Consider the following 24,909-nt stretch of genomic DNA (forward strand, 5'->3'; position numbering starts at 1 on the left):
AGGATTATGCATAGGGTCTTTTTTATTTAAAATTTAATGTAAAACATTTTTGTATGGAAGGTTGTTCATGCTAAACCACATAGTTTTAGAAATATTGACGAAAAACGTAAAAAACTACGAATTTACGGATTTCTCCCACCTCTCCCCCCAAAAATGACGCTCAAAATGGTGTAACTTTTTTCTGAACTATGTGGACCATATAGAACAATTTGGTGTTGGCGGATAACTTTCACTTTGGATGTCTGGGTTATGTCATTATTTCGATCAATGGTATCATACTATTTGCCATAATTGTGTACAAAACATATAGACCCTTGGCCCACACTTAAAAAACATGATTACCTCATGACAACTTTCCTGATAGTCGGACTATTCTGTCCAAAATTTGCTTAAAGGAGCAGGAGAGAAATTGCACGAAATCGTCAAATTTGGTGCGTCCGACAACTGGAGTAGTTTTAAAAATTTGTCGGACAATATTACCAGTTAATTATTGTAAGTATTGTTATCAACATATCCTGCAAAAATCAGCTGCGGGTATAATTTTATGACTTCATAACTTTGATTTTTGCAGGATTGTTTAATAAAAATATTATCCGACAAATGTTTAAGGATACTTCAGTTGTTGTCGGACGGGCTAAACTTTTAGACGGAGAGGTAGCGCTGAAAAATCTCTTTGAATTTACTAGGTATTCTCACAAAAGTCGATTTTTTTGTCGAAAAACTGTTATTTACAAGCGCGAATAACTAGAAAAATATTAGTTTTACGAAGAAAATGTAAAAAACCCACCCCCGAGACGGGGTGGCAACCACCCCAAGGTTTTAGCGTATGATAGCGGCATGATACATAAAATGATCCTTGGACTATTCCCTACCTTCTGTGAAAATTTCAAGTAAATCCATGCTGGACGAAAAAATTGCGAGCCAAAATGCTTCATTTCCTCAATCGAATATTGGGGCCAACCGACCGGCTCTGTCCCGTCATACAGCTGACCGACTATAATAACTATTATTTATATTTAATTTAGAATGTGTGTATTGATTTTCAGCCTTAGTGAATGGAAATAATTACCTTCGTAGGAATAGACCAGGGCGCATCTGTAAAAATATTAGTACATTTGGACGTTGAGAGGTGACTCAAATTTTTTTGCAGAAAGTGCTTGAAAATAAATCAAATAATAATATTTGAGTTATCCTCCCTCTCAAAAAGGTCCGGAACATTGTTTAAATAATCAAAATGTCAAAAAATTAAGGAAAAATTCGATTTTTTTCTTGGTTTTTTGATTATAACTTTAAAAGTATTCATTTCCGAGAAAAGTTGTACTGACATAAAAGTAGCGTAATTAAATTTCCTACAATATAGAATTGGCTATAAATTTAAGAAATAGTCACCCTTGTTGCAAAATAGCAATAATTGTGAAAAAAACATACAAAAACAAGTATTCGCATTTTACGTTTTTCAACCATTTATACTACACTTAGGACCTTCATATTTCACCCTGAAAAATCTTATGATACAGTAAAACAATACTGTAAATTTTATTAAGATCGGTTCAATAGATTTTGCAAAATAAATTTTGCAATCCAGCTTTCGTAAAAAAAATTCATTTTTTCAAAATGTTACAGGATTGAAAATAAAGCAGATAGCAAGTTGAAAATTTTTTTGCATATAGAAGTGTACTGTACCTTAAATTTGCAGTTTTGCAAAATTAAAATCGCTTAACACCACGGCGTCAGGAATTTTTTTAAATAAACATTAGATATTGGTGCTACGCGCAGGACAGCGGATAGGTTGCTCTGATTGGGCATTCCAATGATTTCCAATGGGAAATGGGATTCCAAATTTTAATTTTTATTTCATTTCGATATAAATAAATAAATTTGTTTATTGCAAAATAAAAACACATACTCTATCCTTTGAAATAACACCTTTTTTAGCAAAAACTTTCTTTGTTCATATATTTTAACTTAGAGAATAAAAGTTTATTATTTTTAAACATATGCAATTGTTTAAACAATATTTCACAAACAATAATAAAATTAGTTTGATTTTTGTGGAATTAAAAAATTAAAATACAACAAAATATAGAGTAAGAAAATAATATATTAGATAAAGATTGGAAGAAATTTTGGTGGAAATCAACCTGTGTGAATCGAACACCGCTGTCCTGCGCGTAGCACCAAAAATTATGGTTTATTTCAAAAATTTTCTGACGCCGTGGTAATTAATCGATTTTAATTTTGAAAATTTAAATGAAAGGTACAGTACACTTCTATAAGCAAAAAAAAATTCAACTTGCTATCTGCTTTATTTTCAGTCCTGTCACATTTTGAAAAATGAATTTTTTTTGCGAAAGCTGTATTGCAAAATTTATTTTGCAAAATCTATTGAACCGATCTTAATGAAATTTACAGTATTGTTTAAAATGCAAATACTTGTTTTTGTATGGTTTTTTCGTAATTATTGCTATTTTGCAACTAGGGTGACTATTTTTTAAATTTTTAACCAATTCTATATTGTAGTGAATTGAATTGCGCAACTTTTGTCAGTACAACTTTTCTCGGAAATGAATACTTTTAAAGTTATAATCAAAAAACGAAGAAAAAAATCGAATTTTTCCTTAATTTTGTTGACATTTTGATTATTTAAACAATGTTCCGGACCTTTTTGAGAGGGAGGATAACTCAAATATTATAATTTGATTTATTTTCAAGCAATTTCTGCAAAAAAAATTGAGTCACCTCTCAACGTCCATCTCAAAACAGATCCGCCCTGGACTAGAAAGCAACTTTGATACCCTCTCAATAAACCCTGTTCTACGTTTCGCTTGACCGACCGCAGTATGTTTCTCTACACACTCACAGTGATTAACTGTGAAAAATCTAGCTTTAGTATATTCAAAGAGATTTTTCAGCGCTGCCTCTTGGTGTATTTAGAAACCTCTATATCTACGAAACGCCCCCCTCTCGAATATTTTCCGAAATAGAAAAATTGTCCGACTCAACAGGAATAACTGAATAAACGAAGTCCCACGAGGAACGTAATCCTGATTTTTTTAAGTGTGGCCCTTAAGACCTAATATCAGTCTTTTTGAAAAAAAAAAAAACGAATTACTTGCTTTTTTTTCTCACGTATATGTAAGCACTGACATCTTATTAATTAATTACCAGTTCAATAAACCAATTTAAAAGAGTAAGTCATAAGATGCGATCGATGCGATCTTTGCTAACCCACTTTTCCCTACTCGTAAGGACCGTGGGAGTTGGTACGCAATGCATTCGGCCAATCATTATAGACAAACATTTTATACTTAATATCCAGATATACGACAGTCGCTAGACGCGGTTTGCAGAGTTTTCGAGAGTGTGCGTAACTGTGATAAAAAATCTTGAGAGAGTCAACCGGTAAGTGACAATTTAATTTTTCAGTTTTTGTTTTTAAATACATACAAATTTTTTAACAGAATCGAGCTCTAAATGTTATAACTCTAAAATATCTTCATCTTCAATAAGCTAATAAATTTGTCCACTGGCAGACATAAGCCTCCATTAAATGCTTCGAAAGCTATTTTTCCTGTGCTATTCCTCGCATTTTTTGGTTCCTGTTTTTTTTTCAAGAGCAGTAAACTTTTACTTTTTAGCCATTCTATTAGTATTTCTCCAGAGTTGTAGGTATGTATTGTTGAGTGTCTTTGTGATTACGTATTGCTATTTACTCGTTGTTCATTATTTTATGTAGTTCTCCTTGTATATTATTCATGCCTGCTGCTTTGCCGTCCTTTAACTGTGTTACTGAAGAATAAACTTCCTGCTGTCATATTCTTGGTTCATTAATTACCTCTTATTCCAGCTCAAAGGTGTTATATCTTTGCCATTCAAACAATTTCTCTAAGTATTCTTTCCACCTTCATATTTTATTTTGTTTCTCCAAGATGATGTTTCCATCAAAATCAGTAAGATTTCCCTTCTGTCTCTCTCTTAGTCCACCTGTGAGTTCTTTAACTTTCCTATGTAGGTACATTGTGAGTATCGTACTTTGACTGCAAAGTAGGGATGGCGGTTTTTGACAAAACACCGGTTTTCGGTTATACCGTTTTTTTTGCTTACGATTTAAACTGGCGGTTATAACCGGCCAAAAAAAACGAGTTTTCGGTTTTTTTAATCAAATAGGTTACAAAGTTACATTTACAATACACTTTAGTTTGCGATACTCCATTAGACTCGATATCAATATGATCATAATTAGTACTATCGAAAGTCGAAAGAACATGTAAGTATTACTTTTAACACGTTTGTATATTTGTAGAATTTTAACTCATTTAATACTTCCTGTATGAGTGTATCGTTTTGAAAACGTAGCGAAATTCTTGGAGATTCATATTCGTAATCAGTAATTCGATATTCATAGTCATAACACTATTTTTGGTAATCAGAAAAAGTCATTCACCCACTTTCAATGTCAAGAGTTAAGTGTGAAAAATAGATGTGTTTGCGTCTAAGTCAACCAGATAACTTCTTGTGTAAATATTATGATTACAAATACCTTTTCAACGAAATATTATAATAAAACTTAATAATTGTTTCTGGCTGATGTGAGATTGCACTTTCAGTTTGCTTCTGTATTTTAGAAAATAAAATTTGAATTATAGTTTTGTTTGGAATAATTACTTGAGAATAATAATTATGATTGGGATCCAAAATAATACCTAACCTAATCCTAATTACCGTAAAAACCTAATAACCGGTTTTTACTTCAAAAAGAAAAAACTGGTTATAACCGGGACAAAAAAACAACCGGTCAAACCAGTTATTGCGAAGTAAAAAACCGGTTTTAGGTTTAAACCGGTAGGTTTTTCCCATCCCTACTGCAGAGTACTCAATTTATTCACACCTTTCCATCGCTTCTTTTTCTTTCGCTTCTCTGATTTTTCTTCTTATTGTTATTTTTATCTATTATTTTATGTCTGTCTGGTTTATATTGGTTAGTTCGTTAGTTGTATGTCTTACCATTTTGTTATTCTAGTTGTATGTTTTCTCTTTTGAATTACCATTTCCTGGTATCTCGAATACTTCATTCCTAGATTGGCGTTTACATGTTTCTCCAAGGTCTTTTTAATTGCACTTCTTCTCATATTAATTCCTAAGTTCTCCTTATTTAAAGCATTCCGCGCCAACGTTGGCTATGTCATTTCTTCATTTAAATTTTGATCTTCCTCCCTTTCTTTTGTTTCTTGTCTCCAGAAAATCTTCTCTTTGCTCCTACTTTCATCCATATTTACGATATGCATATAAGCTGATAAAAATAAAATTTAGGAAATTGTATGTCTATTGCAGGTTCAGATTTAGGTGGGCCTACAATCTTGAATAGGTATCTACAAAAAATATTCATAATATGTACCTGTTTTATTGCTGGATGTAATCTATAACCAACGATATAACTAAGCCACTAATTATAAGATTATCTTGTAAGAAAATATTTATTTTTGCAACACTTAAGGGGCTCTGCTTTTCCCAAAATGCTCTAATTCATTTCGAACAATATTGACTTTTTTGTGAAAAGACCAGAGGTTATTTGGTTATTTCATAAAAATCCACGAGGAAAAGTTTTCCTGTAGTTGGCTGTATACCATATATTACAAAAACGAATAAAATCCTTTATAAAAGATATATTTGTTTTTAACAAATATTTGTTGATTTTAACAAATATACATTTTATAAAAGATTTTATTCGTTTTCTTTAATAATTGTTTTCTTCCATGTATTTATCTGTCTCCCCTGTTTACGTTTTCCTGGATCTTGGAATTTCAATGCTTGTTTTGTTATGTCTGTATCCGGTTTCCGCAGAGTATGGCCGACCCATTTCCGTCTTCTCTTTCTTATTTCTTTATATATTGGTTCTTGCCTCGTTTTTTCCATAAGACTGAGTTTGTGATTCGGTTGGGCCAAAATATTCTTAGAATTTTTCGTAAGCATTTATTGATAAAGGATTGAATCTTTCCTGTGTTGTGTTTTGTTATTCTTCCTGTGTTCCGTATAATTGTACTGCCTTTACATTACTATTGAAGATTTTTACTTTGGTGTCCAGTTTTATCTCATTAGATTTCCATATATTGTTTAACATATATAGTATACTGTCTGTGCTTTGACAATTCGTGTTTGAATATCCTCCTCTGCCCCTCCTGTCGTGTTAAGTATGCTTCCTAGATAACTAACTATTTCCACTGATTTCAGCTCTTGGTTTTCTATTTGTATGCCCATTTCTCTCGGTGTGTTAATCTTCATTAATTCAGTTTTATTCATGTTTATCTCCGTACCCACTTTTTTACCTTATTTGGCTAATTTCTCACTTTTTTTCTGCATGCTCTCTCTCTGCTGAAAATAGGCATACATCATCTGCGTATTCAAGATCTTCTAATTGTTCAAAAGTATTCAAGTGTATCCCAGTTTTATCGTTGCTGATTTTTCTCATAACCGAGTCCATGACAATAATAAACAGAGTGGGCGACAGTATTCAACCCTGCTTTACACCGCTGTTAATGTCGATTGGTTCTGTTAAAATTCCTGCCGAATAATACTTTTGCTGTGGTGTTTTCATAAAACAACTTCATCATTCTTAAGAATTTGTCCGATATCCCATAACTCTCTACTATTTCCCACAATTTTTCTCTATGTAGGATATCGAGGTAATCGTTTACCTTCCTCATATTTTCTGATAGGGTGTTCTTTGGCTGCCACATTTTGCTACTAAAAATTCGCCATAACACTTTTCATTTATAAATGATTGAATATTAAAATATGATAATTCAAAAAATGTCCAATCCAAATTAATATTTCTCCACCTACGTGTACGCACAAAATGATTCATTTTTCCAATTCTTTTCTATTTCAGGTCAATAATGGGTAAGGTAGCAGCAATTGGCATTGACCTTGGTACCACCTACTCCTGTGTCGGTGTTTGGCAGCATGGTAAAGTCGAAATAATAGCAAATGACCAAGGAAACAGGACTACCCCCAGCTATGTCGCCTTCACCGACAGCGAAAGGCTTATAGGGGATGCCGCCAAGAACCAAGTAAGTTTAGTTACCAAGTAAATCAACGTCTGTGTTGAATTTAAATAAAAAAAATTAAAATTTTTTAAACAATTTTTTTAAAGAATTTATATAAATAAACACAATAAATAAATTACAGTACTTATAGTACAATTAATTACAGTACTTATAATTAGGTAAACTATTTATTAATGTAATATTTGTACACAATTAAGTAAAAAAAACTTATCGAGGATTACTGGCTTAGTAAGACTAAGCTTATTATAGTAAGACTGAAGAGCTGAATATCTATTTTTGACTTAAAAACATTAGCTGAATTAAGAAAACGAGTTAGATATTCAATTATGTCTTATTTTGTTCAATGAAAGTCTACTTTTTGTCCCCATTACATTATGTCCGAGATATTATAGATGTTTTATTTCCTTTCAATCTCTTTTTCTTTCTTTATTTTTCTTAATTTTTGAAAATTCTACCCAGGATATAATCAGAATTACATTTAACACAATCTGTTATAAGAGCTAATGTCTTTCTGTTACAAAGAAAGAGCTTCATTTCTATAAAGTTAACGTATGATTTTTCACTTCTAAATTTTATTTACGCTTCTACTCTACCCGAAAGTTTTAAAAATAGAATAAGTAATTGATTTGCTAAATAACATTTAGCGAATGCACGTTAAGAATTTAATTAAAATATAACACGCGTATATGACAATTTTAGCAATATATGGACTTAATGAAGATTATAAAAGAGTAGAAAAACATGTTTTTTGAGAAAAATTATCTCCAACGATTGAAACTGAAACACAGAAATCACTTTAGGATAAATAGGTCCAGATATTACAAAAGAAGAAATAATACACGCATTAAAAACAATGAATAACGGAATAAGTCCTGGACCTGACATGCTTCGCAAAGGCCTAGGAACTCGTGCAGCTCTTTTTCACTTAATATACTAATACAGAGGTTCCTGGACGTCAATCAAGATATATTATTATATGCGTGTTTTATTGGCTACAATAAAGCATTAAAGCCATAAACTAAAATGTAGCAATTATCGCGGAATATCAGTAACAAATACAATAAGCAGAGTATATACATAATTTTAAGAGAACTGAGAGAGTAAAGGCTAGAGCAAATTTTAACAAAATGAGAAAAGTTCTCTGTATAAGAGATTTAAAGTCGGAGCTAAGAGTTAGGTTGGCTATATGCTACGTTTTCTCGACTTTCTTTCATGGAATGAAAGCTTGGACCTTGAAGAAGAATTCTGAAAATATCGTGGGCAGAACACGTCACAAACAAAGGGGTTCTGAAAAAAAAAGAAGACCGTCAGAATTTGATATTCCAAGGGTAAAAACACCAGCCTGAGATTTTACAACCAAAAGCCGGTATTGTCTATAAGATCAAGCCCAAGTAAGCCAACCAACAATGCTGAACGAGATAATCCATCAACAACCTTCCTATTCGTTATACTTCTTTGCAGAATTTTTAAACTGATCTTTTTTGAAAACGATTTCTGGAGTGGAAATCGAAACATAACGTCAGATAAAAATATATATTCCTCTTCTCTTCTTCTTCTTTTTATATAGACATTATTCTGTCTGTTTTACAATGTGCCTCCAGTAAGTTGTCATTCCATCTTTTCGTGGTCTTCCCACTGATCGTCTTCCTATTGGGGAACCGTCTTTCGCCGTCCTTACTACTGGATTTGTTGTCATTCGGCTTATGTGGTCCTTCCATTCTATTCTTCTGCTTTTCACCCAGTTATTAATGTTGTCCACCTTGCATCTCCTTCGTATATCTGCACTTCTATCTCTATCCCACAGCGCCTTACCATCGATTTTTCGCAATGTTTTCATCTCTGCTGTTTTTAGCATTCTTTATGTCCTTTCTGTATCAGGTCGTGTTTCAGCCGCGTATGTCATTATTGGTCTGATGACTGTTTTGTAAATTCTGCCTTTCACTTATTTTCGATGTTTTTATTTCTCCATATTGTTTCGTTCAAGCAACCTGCAGCTCTGTTTGCTTTATTCACCTGATCTTCCACTTCTGTTTCGAGCTTTCCGTAGCTGCATAGTGTGATGCCTAGATATTTAAACTCCATGACTTGTTCTATTATTTGACCCTCCAGCTGTAATTTACACCTTATTAAATCTGCTGTTATAACCATGCATTTAGTCTTTTTTGGGGAAATTAACATGCTAAATTTTCTAGCGGTTTTATTAAATTCGTGCAGCATACTTTGTAAATCATCTTCACTTTGAGAGATTAGTATTGCGTCGTCTGCATAGCAGATTATTTTAAGTTGTTTTTCTCCCATTTGGTATCCTTTGTTTGTTCTTACTTTTTTTATTATTTCGTCCATGATCAGGTTGAACAACAGAGGACTCAGGAAATCCCCTGTCTTATCCAATTGCCAGCTTCAATTGGGTCAGTTAGTTCTTCATCTACTTTTACTTTTATTGTGTTGTCCTGGTAGACATTTTCGATCGTTTTAATTATTCCTAGAGGTACCTCTTTTGCGTACAATAAATGGATCACGTCCTTTAATTTGACCCTTTCAAATGCCTTCTTAAGGTCCACGAAATATAAGTATGCCGGTTTATTGTATTCTAACGATTTTTCTTGAATCTGCCTCATTATAAATATAGCGTCGGTGACCGTCTTCCCGACCTTAAAACTTGTTGTTCTTCTGATAATGTTATAATTTTATTCAGTTTGTTTGTTATCACTTTAGTCGTTAATTTTAGTGTTGTGTTTAATAAATTAATTCCTCTGTAATTCTCCGGGTTCGATTTTTCTCCATTTTTGAAGAGAGGTATTAGGATGCTTGATCCCCATTCTTGTGGTATTCTCTTTTGTTCTATTATTTTTTGGATTAGTTTTAATAATTGTTTGGTCAGGTCTTGTCCTCCATACTTTTGGAGTTCATTCGATATTCTGTCCTCTCCTGGTGATTTTCTATTTTTAATTTCCTTAATGCTTCCGTTACCTCTGCTTCTTCAATATTTTTTTATTTCTTCGTTTGTTTGTTGTCAGTTCAGGAAAAAAAATATATATTCCATAAAAACATATTTTTTAACTTTTTTTTTTCTTTTCTTTGGAGTTGTATGACTACGGGCCCTTCAAGGCTCATTCGCCGATTCACCAGTTTTGCTCATTTATTTTACAATATATTTTCCTATACCTATCTACTTAACATTTTCTATCCTACTTATCCTACATAATTTATAAGGATTGACCACTGGCCAGTGGGAATACCACTTTCTTAACTTGACCTGCTGCAAGAGAACAATTTCAGACTTTTTATGTGACAAATGAATTTCATTCATTTATTTCCACATGTTTTTTTTATTCGTGTACAATTCGAAATCGTTTTCTGTAACTTCAATTTTGAATAAATGGCTGTTGAATTAAGAAATACTTGCAATAAGTTCGTATTTGGTACAATAATTGTGTAAAAGGCGACCGACTGTCGAATACCGGTATTCCCGATATGGCAAAAATCTTACGAACAGCATCAACCGAAGGTGATATATGTTTAACATATGTTCTTGTGTAAGAGTAAATTGAAAATTATGCATAACTATTAGGCCGTTTATGGTACTGTTTAATTGATTGCAGCTGATCTTTTTCTTTTTATTAAATGTGGATTAGGCTTGTATTTTAAACTTTTAAATTTAAAAAAATACTAAAATCCTTTACAAAAAAGTATAATTTAATAAAATCTCTTAAAGGGTTACATCACAGAACATTTTCGAACTAAAAGGTTCATCATCAGTGCTTTTTTACCTGAAATAAGTATAACTATTTTAATGAAAGCAAACGTAACGTTTAAAAATTAATTAAGGTTGAAACAATTACAAGGTGAACAACCTTACAAGTTTTTGATATATTTGAGTCACCGAGATATATGACTGAAAACTCTTTAAATATTATACAATTATAGTATTAGTCTAAGAGCTGGGAGCGGATTTTGTGCGTGATAAGTAATATGGAAAAGCTATACGGGGATATGTTGAATTAGTTGTGTACATGACTTTCACCAATGGCCGGAAACCAGAGTTGGGGCCGAGGGTAGTTATAAGGGGTCAAAGTCGCGGATTTTATTATTTTTTTTATGACGCTCATGATCGAGATAGTGCACCAAAATTTGGGAATAAGTAGGTCATGACGTACCTAAGTAGAATCTCTAGGGGCTCAACGTTGCGTGGCCGACAAAGGGGTGGGGGTAGGGGTGAATATAAAAAATATAACGGGTTTTTTGCGACGTTCGTGATTGAGATAGTGCACCAAAATTTGGGTATAAGTAGACCATGACATGAATAATTAAAATCCCCAGAGCCGGAAACCAGAGTGGGGAAGGAAAGTAGTTATAAGGGGTCAAAGTTCCGTTTTTTATTATTTTTTTTTGTGACGCTCATGATCGAGATAGCGCGCCAAAGTTTGGGAATAAGTAGGTCATGACGTAACTAAGTAAAATCTCCACGAGTGGAACGCTGCGTGGTCGATAAAGGGGTGGGGCAGGGGTGAATATAAAAAAATGTAAGGGGTTTTTGCGACGTTCGTGATTGAGATAGTGCACCAAAATTTGGGAATAAGTAGACCATGACATAACTAAGTAATATCCCCAGAGGCGGAGACCAGAGTGGCGGACGAGGTTAGTTGTAAGGGGTAAAAGTCGCGGTTTTTATTATTTTTTTTTGTGGCGCTAATGACGGAGATAGTGCACCAAAATTTGGGAGTAAGTAGGTTATAACGTAACTAAGTAAAATCTTCAGGGGCGGAACGCTGCTTGGGGTACAAAGGGGTGGTAAGCAGGGATGAATATAAAAATATATGGGGGTTTTTTTGCCGTTCGTAATCGAGATAGTGCACCAAAATTTGGGAATAAGTAGATCATGACATTACTAAGTAAAATCTCTAGGGACGGAACGCTGCGTGGAAGACAAATGTTGTGCCGGGTCACAAAAAAATAATACACACTGCGACTTTGACCCCTTAAAACTACCTTCATCCCCAACTCTGGTTTCCGGCTCTGGGGATTTTACTTAGCTAAGTCATGGTCTACGTATTTCCAAATTTTGGTGCACTATCTCAATCTAGCACGTCGCAAAAAACCCCTTATATTTTTTATATTCACACCTACCCCCACTCCTTTATCGGCCACGCAGCGTTCCACCCTTGGAGATTGTACTTAGTTACCTCATAACCTACTTATTTCCAAATTTTGGTGCACTATCTCGATCATGAGCGTCACAAAACAAATAATAAAAACGGCCCTTATAACTACCCTCATGCCTAACTCTGGTTTCCGGCTCTGAGGATTTTACTTAGTTATGTCATGGTCTACTTATTCCCAAATTTTGGTGCACTCTGTCAATCACGAACGTCGCAAAAAACACCTTATATTTTGTGTATTCACCCCTGCCCCACCCCTTTGTCGGCCACGCAGAGTACCACCACTGGAGATTTTACTTAGTTACGTCATGACCTACTTATTCCCAAATTTTGGTGCACTCTCTCGATCATGAGCGTCATAAAAAAATAATAAAAACGGCGACTTTGACCCCTTATAACTACCCTCATCCCCAACTCTGGTTTCCGGCTCTGAGGATTTTACTTAGTAATGTTATGATCTACTTATTCCCAAATTTTAGTCCACTATCTCAATCACGAACGTCGCAAAAAACCCTTTATATTTTTTATATTCACCCCTACCCCCACCCCTTTCTCGGCCACGCAGCGTTCCGCCCCTAGAGATTTTACTTAGTTACGTCATGACCTACTTATTCCCAAATTTTGGTGCACTATCTCGATCATGAGCGTCATAAAAAAAATAATAAAATCCGCGACTTTGACCCCTTATAACTACCCTCGGCCCCAACTCTGGTTTCCGGCCGTTGGTGAAAGTCATGTACACAACTAGTTCAACATATCCCCATATAGTTTTTCCATATTACTTATCACGCACAAAATCCGCTTCTATCTCTCCGACTATATGTTTGCATTATTACGTTAAATTGAAAATTTAGGCTAAGCAATAAAGAACCAAAATCGGCCTTACCTCCGAAAAAGAAACGACAAGACGGATGTTAATAATTTTTTTTGCATTCGATTCGTGAATGCACCAGGAATCTTTGTGACCCCCTAGTCATGAGATAATATTGAAAAACTGCATACAAAAAATGCATTCTTAAAGTGCATCTTAAACAGGCAATAAAAAAAATTCAGAAGTCGTCAATTATCAGCGGAAATAAGTTCAATTTTGTTACTTAGGGGTTTTTGGGGTCGCTGAAAACGAATATGATGTCATAAGTAATCTACGGAGTACTTGGTGCCCAGGGTACTTACTGTTTACCTGGTCTTGTGGAGTTTTCGGCAAAAAAATTATTAAAAAATTAGTCAAAAATCATTACTCGAGGGGTTTTTGGGGTCGCTAACGACAAATATGACAACGGAAGTGATTTTCGGAGTACCTGGTGCCCGGGGTACCTACTGTTAGCCTCGTCTTCTGGAGTTTTCGGTAAATTCATTAAAAAATTAGTCAAAAATCATTACTTAGGGGTTTTTGGGTCGCTGACGATGAATATGACATTGGAAGTGATTTACGGAGTACCTGGTACCCTGGGTACCTACTGTTTACCTAGTTTTCTGGAGTTTTTGGCAAATTCATAAAAATTAGTTAAAATTTATTACTTGGAGGTTTTTGGGGTCTCTAATGACGAATATGACATCGAAAAGTGATCTCCGGAGTACCTGGTGCCCAGGGTACCAACTCTTTACCTCGTCTTCTGGAGTTTTCGGCAAATTCATTAAAGAATTAGTCATAAGTGATTAGTCACGAGATAAACAGTAGTTATCCTGAGCACCAGGTACTCCGGAGATCACTTCCGATGTCATATTCGTCGTCAGCGACCCCAAAAACCCCCTAAGTAATAAATTTTGACTAATTTCTTAATGGATTTGCCGAAAACTCCACAAGACGAGGTAAACAGTAGGTACCCTGGGCACCAGGTACTCCGCAGAACACTTCCGATGTCACATTTGTCGTTAGCGACCCCTAAAACCCCCGAGTAATGATCTTTGACTAATTTTTTAATGAATTTACCGATATCTTCACAAGATGAGGTAAGCAGTAGGTACCCTGGGCTCCTGGGCACCAGGTACTTCGGAGATCACCTACGATGTCATATTCGTTTTCAGTGACCCCATAAACTCCCCGAGTAACAAAATTGAACTTATTTCCGCCGATAATTGACGAATTCTGATTTTTTTTATTGTTTATTTGAGATGCACTTTAGGAATGCATTTTTTGTATGCAGTTTTTCAATATTATCGCATGGCTAGGGGTCACAAAGTTTCCTGGCGCATTCACGAATCTAATGCAAAAAGAATTATTAAGATCCGTCTTTTGTTTATAATATTCCTAGATATAATATCCGGCATCACAGTACTCCTCACGACACGTAGGTTACTTTATCCGGAGGTTGGATCTTCATTCTCCCTACTAAACTAAGTATTAGTGACAGTAAAGTTTTTGTCCTGGCAAAACTGTATTAGTCGATTACCTTACCATACTTCATATACTCACCAACATCACATACTTACCAACTACGTCACTGACTTAGCCTATTCCTATTTTATAGTTAAAATCTCTCATTAAGAAGATTGTGTCTTGTTTCTTCAGATCTTTTATGATATCAGCTAACTGTTGCTAAATCTCTTCAACTTCTTTATCAGTGCCCTCACCTGTGGGAGCATAAACCTAAATTACATTTATATCTAAAGGATGCGCTTCTACTTGGATCAACATGCAGCGTTCTCATGTTGATCTTGTTGCACCCTCCTTTCGCATTTACCATTACCTGGCTACCTTATTTCACTCGTTTCCAGAATACCAATTTCGAGTCTTCTCATTTTATTGATTGCATAATTTAAAGCCTGATAAAGAATCCTGACATTCCACGTAGCTATCTTAATGGCATTTTTTTTGCCAAAATGAGAACATTGGCAAAAGGCGTTTGATAGTATCGAGATGTGGGCCATTGAACAAGCTATTAATAATTGTAGAATAGATATAGACAATTCATAATATACATGAAAATGCAGCTATAATATTACAACTAGACGAAAATACAAATCCCATCCCCATTAAGAGAGGCGTGAGACAAGGAGACGTAATATCGCCAAAGCTTCTCAACCTAGCTTTAGAGGACGTCTTCAAAACGACAAATTGGTCAATATATGGCATTAACGTAAATGGCAAGAAGCCAAACCACCTCAGATTTACTGACCACATTGTGATTATAGCGAGCTCATTCGAGGAACTGCAAATTATGATGGAATAACTCGCAGGCAGCTCCCAATACGTCATCCAAAAAATGAACATGAGGAAAACAAAATTAATGACAAACACAGACGACCCCAGACGTATAACTATAAATGGCAGTGAGATAGAAAAAGTATAGGAATATATCTACCTAGGCCAAATCCTGAAACTTGACAAAGATAACCAAAGTGCGGAAATTACTAGGAGAGCAAGACTAGCATGGGCAGGATTTGGAAAACTTGTTGGATACTTAAGAAGCGCAAAATACCCCAATACTTGAGGAGCAAAGTGTTCAACCAATGCATCCTTCCTATCATGACATATGGATAATATGAATTAACTAGCCACAACAGAAAGAGCAATGGAAAGAGCAATGTTAGGTATACGACTGTCAGATAAAAAGAGGAACGACTGGGTAAGATCAAAAACAACAGTCGAGGACATAACAACAAAAATTGCCAAACTTAAATGGAGCTTCGCAGGCCCCACTGCTAGACAAAAAGACCAACGTTGGAATGCAACAATACAACATTGGAGACCTTACCAAAGTCAACGACCGAGAGGAAGACCACAGATGAGATGGGTTGATGATATTAAAAGAGTAGCCGGAACGAATTGGAAATATGTTGCTCAGGATAGAGACCGATGGAAGGAGTTGGGAGAGGCTTATGTCCAAACTTGGACGATAGAAGGCTAAGAAGAAGAAGATCTTAATGGCATTTTCCGATGTTTCTCTTCGTTCGTATAATATTTCTCCCGCAAAGCGTGTTTGCCTGGTACCAAGCAACGGTGGGTACCAGGCAAAAGCAATACATTCAATAAAAGATCACGAGACAAGAAGTAATTGCGATAATGTTGCGATCTGTGCATAGCTACGCTGAAAACATTATTTATCATTTCGCAGAAATTTTTTCCATTTTTATTAGAAGTATTTGATTTCAGTTCTTTTATTTTAAAAAGCGCTGTTTATAAGTAATAAGGGATAAGTCTAAGATCTAAGTTATTCAACTAGCAGTCTACTAAGCTCTTTGTTGTGTACTTTGTTTTTGAAAAAATGTACGTATCAGTTTAAAAACACTTTTAGAAATTACTATGCCAATAACTATTCCATATCATAGAATAGTTATAGGCAATTTATACACCTGTTAACGATTTAATTTTACGTTTGGACAACCATTGATTTTTGTAATACTCATCTGGCATCGTTCCAACTGTTTGAAAAATTGAATTTGATACTCAGAACCGACTATATTTAACTGATTTATTTTTTGAAGCGGGTCAACTGCCTTCATAAATAACATACACAAAAAAGATTTATTTACATTTTATCGTTTAATAAAATAATAGAATTTTTTATGTCACGGTTTTAGAATAAATTTATTAAAAAAATAACCGTTTTTATCTCTATGCAATTTAGTTTTTTTTTATTTTCTTTATGTATACAGTCGAACCCGCTTATTGGAATAGCCTTCGTGTCAAGTAAAAATATTCCTATTACCGGGATATTCTAATAACCGATCATAGGTGGCTAATAGAAACGTTTCGGGACCTCAAAATTTATATTCCTTAAACCGGGATATTCTTATAACAGGTATTCTAATAAGCGGTTTCGACTGTATATGAAAAACGGCTCTAAATATTGTATCACTTCACTATAATATATTAGATAGGCGGTAATATAATATATAAGTGCATACTAAAAATTAAATAAGTTCAGTAATGTCAAATATTATTATTGCCTAAAACTATTGTTATAGGTTTTAATGGTATAGGATGTAGGGTGGTAATTACTTTGGTATGGGGTTGGTCGGCAAGAATACACTTATTTACACATCGGTACTTTATTGGTTGTTAAATATAGTTGTTTAATATGATGGATGATGACGACACTCATCATATATTACTCTAGGCGGCAGGCAACCTCAAACCTAACTGAATCTCTCGCAATCTAACTAATAATAATCCCCGTATTATTTCACTTGTATCTATTTCTAGATCGATATGTTTTTATATATTTTCACTTTCATTTCTTTGTCAAATTTATATTATATGATATAAAAATATGTTTACTGCTTACTAGACAGAAGTCACCGTGTCATCAAAATGCGTGTCCCCCACATTCGTGGTAAACATTGATCTCCTGTTTGTTATTTAACATTCTACGTAAACAATATCGTAATAAAGTATTTCGCATTTTTAAAGAATCTTAGAATTATCTGAATATTGAGTTAAGATATTGTACAATAGTTTACAGCCCATTCACGGGAACTAGCCTGATTTAGATTTTTATAATTTTTTATAATATTTCTATTATTGAGGTAATTATTAAATTAAATTAATTTGCTTCTATCCTCTTGGTAATATTTTAAATTGCTTTTTCTTTACTAGGTAGCAATGAACCCCAAAAACACAGTATTCGACGCCAAACGACTGATTGGCAGAAAATTTGATGACCCCAAAATTCAAGCAGACATGAAACATTGGACTTTTAATGTAGTCAATGACTGTGGTAAACCCAAAATCCAAGTTGAGTACAAGGGGGAAGTCAAAACATTCGCACCAGAGGAAGTTAGCTCAATGGTTCTCACCAAAATGAAGGAAATTGCTGAAACATACCTAGGGGGTAAGTTTCTTAAAACAACGTGTATTGGGATTCTTAATTTGTTCTACATTTTTTCCTGGAAGTCATTTTACACAGATGGTACTGCAGCTAATTGGATTATTCTCCCTCTCTCTCTTTCTCTATCTCTCCCGCTCTCTCTAGTTCCATCCCTCCTTCTGAAGCTTTGGACGCTTATGCGTTTCTTTGCCAAAGTGTAAGTTTGAATTCGTCTGGTCAGCCTGGTATGCTTTTTCTAGTTTATTCTCTTCTATTTCTTGCTCTGTTTTTGACTTCACTCCATTTTAGTCCAGTTTTTCGTGTTTTTTCATTGTAGTTCTTTTCCCGCTGCTGTTGTCTGGTCTTCCTCTCTAACTTTTCCTTTCTGGTCCCACTCTCAAGTAATTATCTCGCTGTTGTTTTGATCTTTCCTCAAAGTGTGGCCAATCTATTTCCATTTTTTTTTGGGTGTAGTAGATATGTTCTGCTTTGTTCTTTTTCCATAGTTTTATATTAGTTATTCTGTTGGGCCAGTATATTTTCAGGATTTTTCTTTAATATTTGTTTACGAAAGTTTGCAGTTTTTTGTTATATTTTCGACCTGTTTCTATGTTTCTGCTCCGCAAAACAATAAACTTCTGATAGAACTATATTAAAAGTGGTTTCTTACACATATTCTATTCAGTATTAATACCCATTATCGACTTCTAGAACCATGTAACAGCTTATAAATTCTACTGGATGAGTACCATATATTAGTGGAGTTCCTTAGTAGTATCCAAAATACTTACTATCGACTCTTTCTTCCTCATTCTATGAGTCCTGCTCAAGTCGTGGTGACATACTAAATATTGTTAACTTGTTGTCTCCATTGCCTGCCAGCTTGTGCCAGATGGCCGGCTTAGTGTAGGGATTTTCCCACCAGAGCTTTCATTTGGTCTGCCCAACGTGTTGCAGATCTTCCTCTTGGTCTTTGGCCTTCTACTTTTTCTTCTACTATCAATAGTTTCATATTGTCGTTCTTTTAGTTATGTGGTTGAAGTAATTATGGTATGCTTGGTTTATATTTTTAATAGCTTCTCTATTACACAGAGCATTTATTTGTAATTAGGAATAGGACATTGAAAAAAGCGCTAAAATCGGCAACATTGCTTACTATTCCACTATAGCAGGGGTTCCCAACCTTTTCTGTCTGGCGACCCAACTTCTGATGTTTTTTCATATTCGTGACCCATCCGTCACCTAGGATGATATAAATGTACTGATATTCAGCTACTGTAAGAGCCTCGCCGCGACCCACCTGAAATCCGCCCGCGACCCACTAGTGGGTCGCGACCCACCGGTTGGGAAACGCTGCACTATAGTATCGATGTTTAATCGTCCATCGGCAGATTCAAAATTTAAGTTTAGAAATTACTCATTTACAAGGAGTAGGTAACATAATACGATTGTTAAATTACCGGTAGTGGTTATTATCTACATTAGTCGCTTACTGCTAACTATTCCTCGTTCAGCGTTCCTCTCTCTTTAACTTTGGAACCTCACCGCTCAGCAAGAGTAAGCAAGTAGTGAGTTTACACGTGAGGTATGAGGTATGGCATTTCATTTAATATAGAGATGGAAATTACCACTATGTAACGGTAACGTTCCCAACGTTACGAGATAACGCGGTAATAGGTGACAGTCACCAGTCACCTATCATTTTTTCACCATATTACCAGATACATGGTAGACAACTCCCGTTGTCCCGTCTCGTTCTCGTACATGCGTTCTTGACTTGCCGGGCCGAAACGACGAGCTATTTCGTTACTGTGGGTAACTTCTAATCAAAGCGACACTGTCACTTTTTTTGTAAGGATTTGCTAACACACACAAGATAAAACAAAAATATATTATTTATTTGTCAAAGAGTAATTACCCAATGTACAACATTACAAAATAGTAAGGTACAAAATTTTAATATGTACATGTCATCAAGTTAAAACTAACATAGACAAAATAAAGAGTGACCGAAATGACAAAATAATTCCTAATAAAATGTAAAATATTTCTTTATGCCGTGCAGTCTACAGAAATGGTTCAAATATACCACAGTTTACGTATGAACAATATCCCAATCTGTGTCAAAAACTCCTGGTGCGTTTTGCTTTAAATCAGTATTCTTTCAAAGCTTCTTTGATACGGGTAAACTTAGAAACACGTATCGGGTGATGGCAAGATACTAGTTTTGGTGGGAAATAAGCCACAATTTTACTAAAAAAAATGATTTTATTAACGTTTCGAAGTCCAAATCGGATGCCGTTGTCAAAATACAAAAAATATTAATGAATTAAACAAAAATGTTGTTGCTTAGTAAAAATTCTTCTAATAATTTATTTAATCTGACTCATTTATATCGGCAATTCAGACATATATTATACATTTTAAAGTAGAAGACTTTAAAATGATATTACCAATATTTATGAGTCGCGTTCCTGGGACGACTTTACTGAAAGATAGTTCATTCGATTACATGAAATTAACCGCAACTTAAGAATATCCGTCACAAAAAATCATAACATGGGATCTGTCTTTATAAAGACAACCACATGCAACGGTGACAATAAAATTCTCGCATTAGAGATTCCATAGTAAATCACGAGTATTAGTTTTGAGAGTAAACAGAAGTAAGACCTAATACTCATGATGTCGGGATAGTATCACGAGGTTTTTTGCTGGTTTTTCCCTCGTGATTTACTATGGAATCTCTAACGCGAGAATTTTACTGTCACCGTTGCATGAGGTTGTCTTTTTAAAGACAGATCACATGTTATAATTTTTTTGTGACGGATATTCTTGAGTTGGGGTTGATTTAATGTAATCGAATGAACTATCTTTCAGTAAAGTCGTCCCGGGAACGCAACTCATAAATATTGGCAATATATGTCTGAATTGCCGATATAAATGAGACAGATTAAATAAATTATTAGAAGAATTTTTTACTAAGCAACAACATTTTTGTTTAATTCCATTAATATCTTTTGTATTTTGACAACGGCATCCGATTTGGACGTCGAAACGTTAATAAAATCTTTTTTTAGTAAAATTGTGGCTTATTTCTCATCAAAACTAGTAATTATAAAAATGGCACAAGAAAATGGCTTCAGAACAACATTAATTTAGTGTGTTATGGTTTTTTTCTGTCTCCACTAACCTTAAAAATATTATTTCAGGAAAAGTAACAGATGCCGTCGTCACAGTACCAGCGTACTTTAACGACTCGCAAAGACAAGCCACAAAAGACGCAGGTGCCATAGCTGGACTTAACGTATTAAGAATAATCAACGAACCAACAGCTGCTGCCTTAGCTTATGGTCTAGACAAAAACCTCAAAGGCGAAAAGAATGTTCTTATTTTTGATCTTGGAGGTGGCACCTTCGACGTCTCTATCTTGGCTATTGATGAAGGATCTCTCTTTGAAGTTAAATCCACTGCCGGAGATACGCATTTAGGTAGGAGATCTTTTGCTGATTTAGATAGACTATTTCTTCTAATGTTTATGTTTTTGTTGTAGGTGGGGAGGACTTTGATAACAGATTAGTTAACCACTTTGTTGAAGAATTTAAAAGAAAACACAAGAAAGACTTAAGTAATAATACTCGAGCTCTAAGACGTTTAAGAACAGCTTGCGAGAGGGCTAAGAGAACACTTTCGTCCAGTACTGAAGCTAGCATTGAAATTGATGCTCTACACGAAGGAGTAGACTTTTACTCTAAAGTTACAAGAGCAAGATTCGAAGAGCTTTGTATGGACTTATTCAGGTCTACTCTTCAACCAGTGGAGAAATCTTTAACGGATGCCAAATTAGACAAAGGAGCAATCCATGATGTTGTTTTGGTTGGTGGTTCTACTAGAATTCCCAAGATTCAGAAAATGCTGCAGGACTTTTTCTGTGGAAAAGCTCTAAATCTTAGCATCAATCCTGATGAAGCTGTAGCTTACGGTGCTGCTGTACAAGCAGCTATCCTAAGTGGAGATACTAGCTCCCAAATTCAGGATGTACTTCTCGTAGATGTCGCTCCTCTGTCTCTTGGGATAGAAACTGCTGGAGGTGTCATGACCAAAATTGTCGAACGCAATTCTAGAATTCCTTGCAAACAACAGCAAACATTCACTACTTATGCCGATAATCAAAACGCTGTCACCATTCAAGTCTTTGAAGGAGAAAGAGCTATGACAAAAGACAATAATCTTTTGGGAACATTCAACCTAGCGGGTATCCCACCAGCTCCAAGAGGTATTCCAAAAATAGAGGTCACTTTTGATTTAGATGCTAATGGTATCTTGAACGTATCTGCTAGAGACAGTAGTACTGGAAAACAAGAGAAGATAACTATTACCAATGACAAAGGAAGATTGTCTAAAGCTGAGATCGATAAGATGCTTTCTGATGCAGAAAAATATGCCGCCGAAGATGAAAAACAACGTGAAAAGATTGTGGCTAGAAATCAGTTGGAAGGATACATTTTTAGTGCCAAACAGGTAAGAAAAATAACATACCTCTTTTCTCTTTTAAGTTTATATGTAACATCAAATAAAATGAAAATTAAAGATACAAGAAAGAAGACTAGATAATATAAATCAAAAATACACTTGAATATAAAGTCTAAATGTCAAACATGTTGTATTGTCTTTTTCATGAGCATTTTTCAGTGCGTAACAAATGATAGGAAAAAGGGTAAGTCCGTGATAATACACATTTATGACATTTATTCTAACATGACATTTTAGTTAAATCTGACAGTTGTCACATTTTATTTTCAATTTGGAATAAAAACAAATCAAATGTGTTTGTTGCATTTATAAAATGGTATTTTCTTTGATTTGCATAGTCTTATAAATTAAACAGATTATATTTGTAATATTATTATCTAATTAAAAAAAATTATTTTTTTATTATGGCGCCATCTATCGACAACTAGAATAACTATAATAAATGTTGTAAATGTCTGTAATCACGGACGTGCCTTTTTTTCTGTCACATACAATTTAATGCGTTAGAAAGAAATCGAAAAACTGTGACGCACTGAAAGATGATCATCAGAAAAAGAATATTTACTTGTATCCACACTATATTGAAAAGAGCTATTATAGTACCACAATGTCAATCATCAAAACCATTAGTAAATGTTACCTATGCGTTGTGAGAATTTCCCCAACATTCGGTGATTATTCAGATTTTATTGGAAACATGGTTTTCCTGGGTATGATAGCAAATTAATAAAACCTAATATGATCGATTTGCTTAATACTTCATAGTATAATCTCCCTCTCTCCTATGGCCCTACAGAGTCGACCCTGGTCTTCTCCAGCATCCACCTCCAAGTATTTCTGTCCCTGGCTGCTCTCCTTCAGTTATCCACCTCAGGTATTGGTTCTCACTTCGTTTATCCACCTCTTTTCTGGTCTTTCTACTGGCCGATGTCTCACCATAGTTCCACTAAGCGTTATACTAGGTGGTCTGTCATTATCCATTCTTATAAGGTGACCTGCTCAGCGAAATCTTTGCTTTTTTGCATAATTTACATTACTTTAATTTTTGCACAACTTTAGTTGTTCATAGTAGAAGAATTATTATTGTTCATATATTGTTCATAGTATAATATGGTTTCCTTTATTTTAGGCTGTTGAAGATGCTCCTGCAGATAAGCTATCAGCTGAAGATAAAAAATTGGTCCAAGACAAGTGTTCTGCTGTTCTCTCATGGCTGGACGCCAATCAACTCGCTGAAAAAGATGAGTTCGAACACAAAATGAAGGAACTACAGCAGGAGTGTTCTCCAATCATGATGAAACTTCATCAAGGTGGACAACAAGGAGGGCAACAAGGGGGACAAGCGGGCCAAGGTGGTCAAGGTGGACCAAAAGTTGAAGAGGTTGATTAAATCAAAACTGTGGATTGTTCTATGTTTGTTGTATATATGTATCTAACTTTTATTTTATTAAATGATAATTTTGGAGTCATTTTTACCTTAGAAAATTATACAATTTTTTATGATAGGTAGGTATATTTACCATTTACAGTAGGTATTAGCTTAAAATAGACCGCAACTCAAATTAAATCATAAAAAAAAACATACCGAACATAATAGCCCGGGAGGTAGTGTCAACTTTGACCGGAGCATTTTGGCATAGCTGTTTTCTTTTTATTTAGTTAGATGTTCCAAAGATTATTAACAAATGATCTGTCAGCTGGCCTAAAACCGGGGATATTAGACAAGAAAAGGTAAAATATTATGAAACTTGATGGAAAAAACGCAACACTGATATGTCAAATATTTATCACCGTGGCTTACATCTATTAATGGCCTAGAATACTTGGCTCATAGCTTTCACCCAGGCGACCCGGGTTCGATTCCTGGCGTTGGATTTTTCTTGTTTTTAAAATTGATATTTTGATTTAAAAAATATTTTATTTTTATAATACCACGTTTTTATTATTTATACGACACAATACAAAAAAGTACGACATACTTTTTGTATGACATACATGTCTTTTATAGACTCATAAACTGTGCATTTGATCATATTATGATTGACCTTAATAAGCAAATTTGTTGTACATGAACCCCTGAAGGTTCCTGAGTTGGCACGACAAATCTAGGTGTTGGGTGCGGAGGGGTTTATCCCCCCAACACCCCGTGAACAGTTTGCAATCGGTCGGTTATTGAGGCTGATCATTTGTTGAGGCTGATCAATCAAAAAATATTTATTATAAATCTACAGCTATAGTGGCACGCCACCATAACTGTAGATTTTCCAATCAGGGGCGTGAAATTATGATTGACAGGAATAATCAGACACATGGACTGACGAGAAGAATCGGTCTTGGGTGGGCAGCATATGGAAAACTGAGAAAAACTTTTAAAACTAAGTTGCTCACATACCTAAAGAGAAA

General features: G+C 34.7%; 1 protein-coding gene across 1 annotated transcript; it reads left to right on the forward strand.

Moving 5' to 3' along the window:
• Positions 1 to 3,257: 3,257 nt before the first annotated feature.
• Positions 3,258 to 23,971, forward strand: LOC114325093 (heat shock 70 kDa protein cognate 2). The gene is made up of 6 exons (XM_028273031.2): positions 3,258 to 3,402; positions 6,887 to 7,067; positions 17,763 to 17,997; positions 21,186 to 21,464; positions 21,527 to 22,494; positions 23,636 to 23,971. The coding sequence occupies exons 2-6, from the start codon at positions 6,894 to 6,896 to the stop codon at positions 23,894 to 23,896; spliced, it is 1,917 nt and encodes a 638-aa protein (XP_028128832.1). The 5' UTR covers positions 3,258 to 3,402; positions 6,887 to 6,893; the 3' UTR covers positions 23,897 to 23,971.
• The last annotated feature ends 938 nt before the right edge of the window (positions 23,972 to 24,909 follow it).

This window comes from Diabrotica virgifera, chromosome 5, assembly GCF_917563875.1.
Source record: "Diabrotica virgifera virgifera chromosome 5, PGI_DIABVI_V3a".
NCBI classification, from domain to species: domain Eukaryota; kingdom Metazoa; phylum Arthropoda; class Insecta; order Coleoptera; family Chrysomelidae; genus Diabrotica; species Diabrotica virgifera.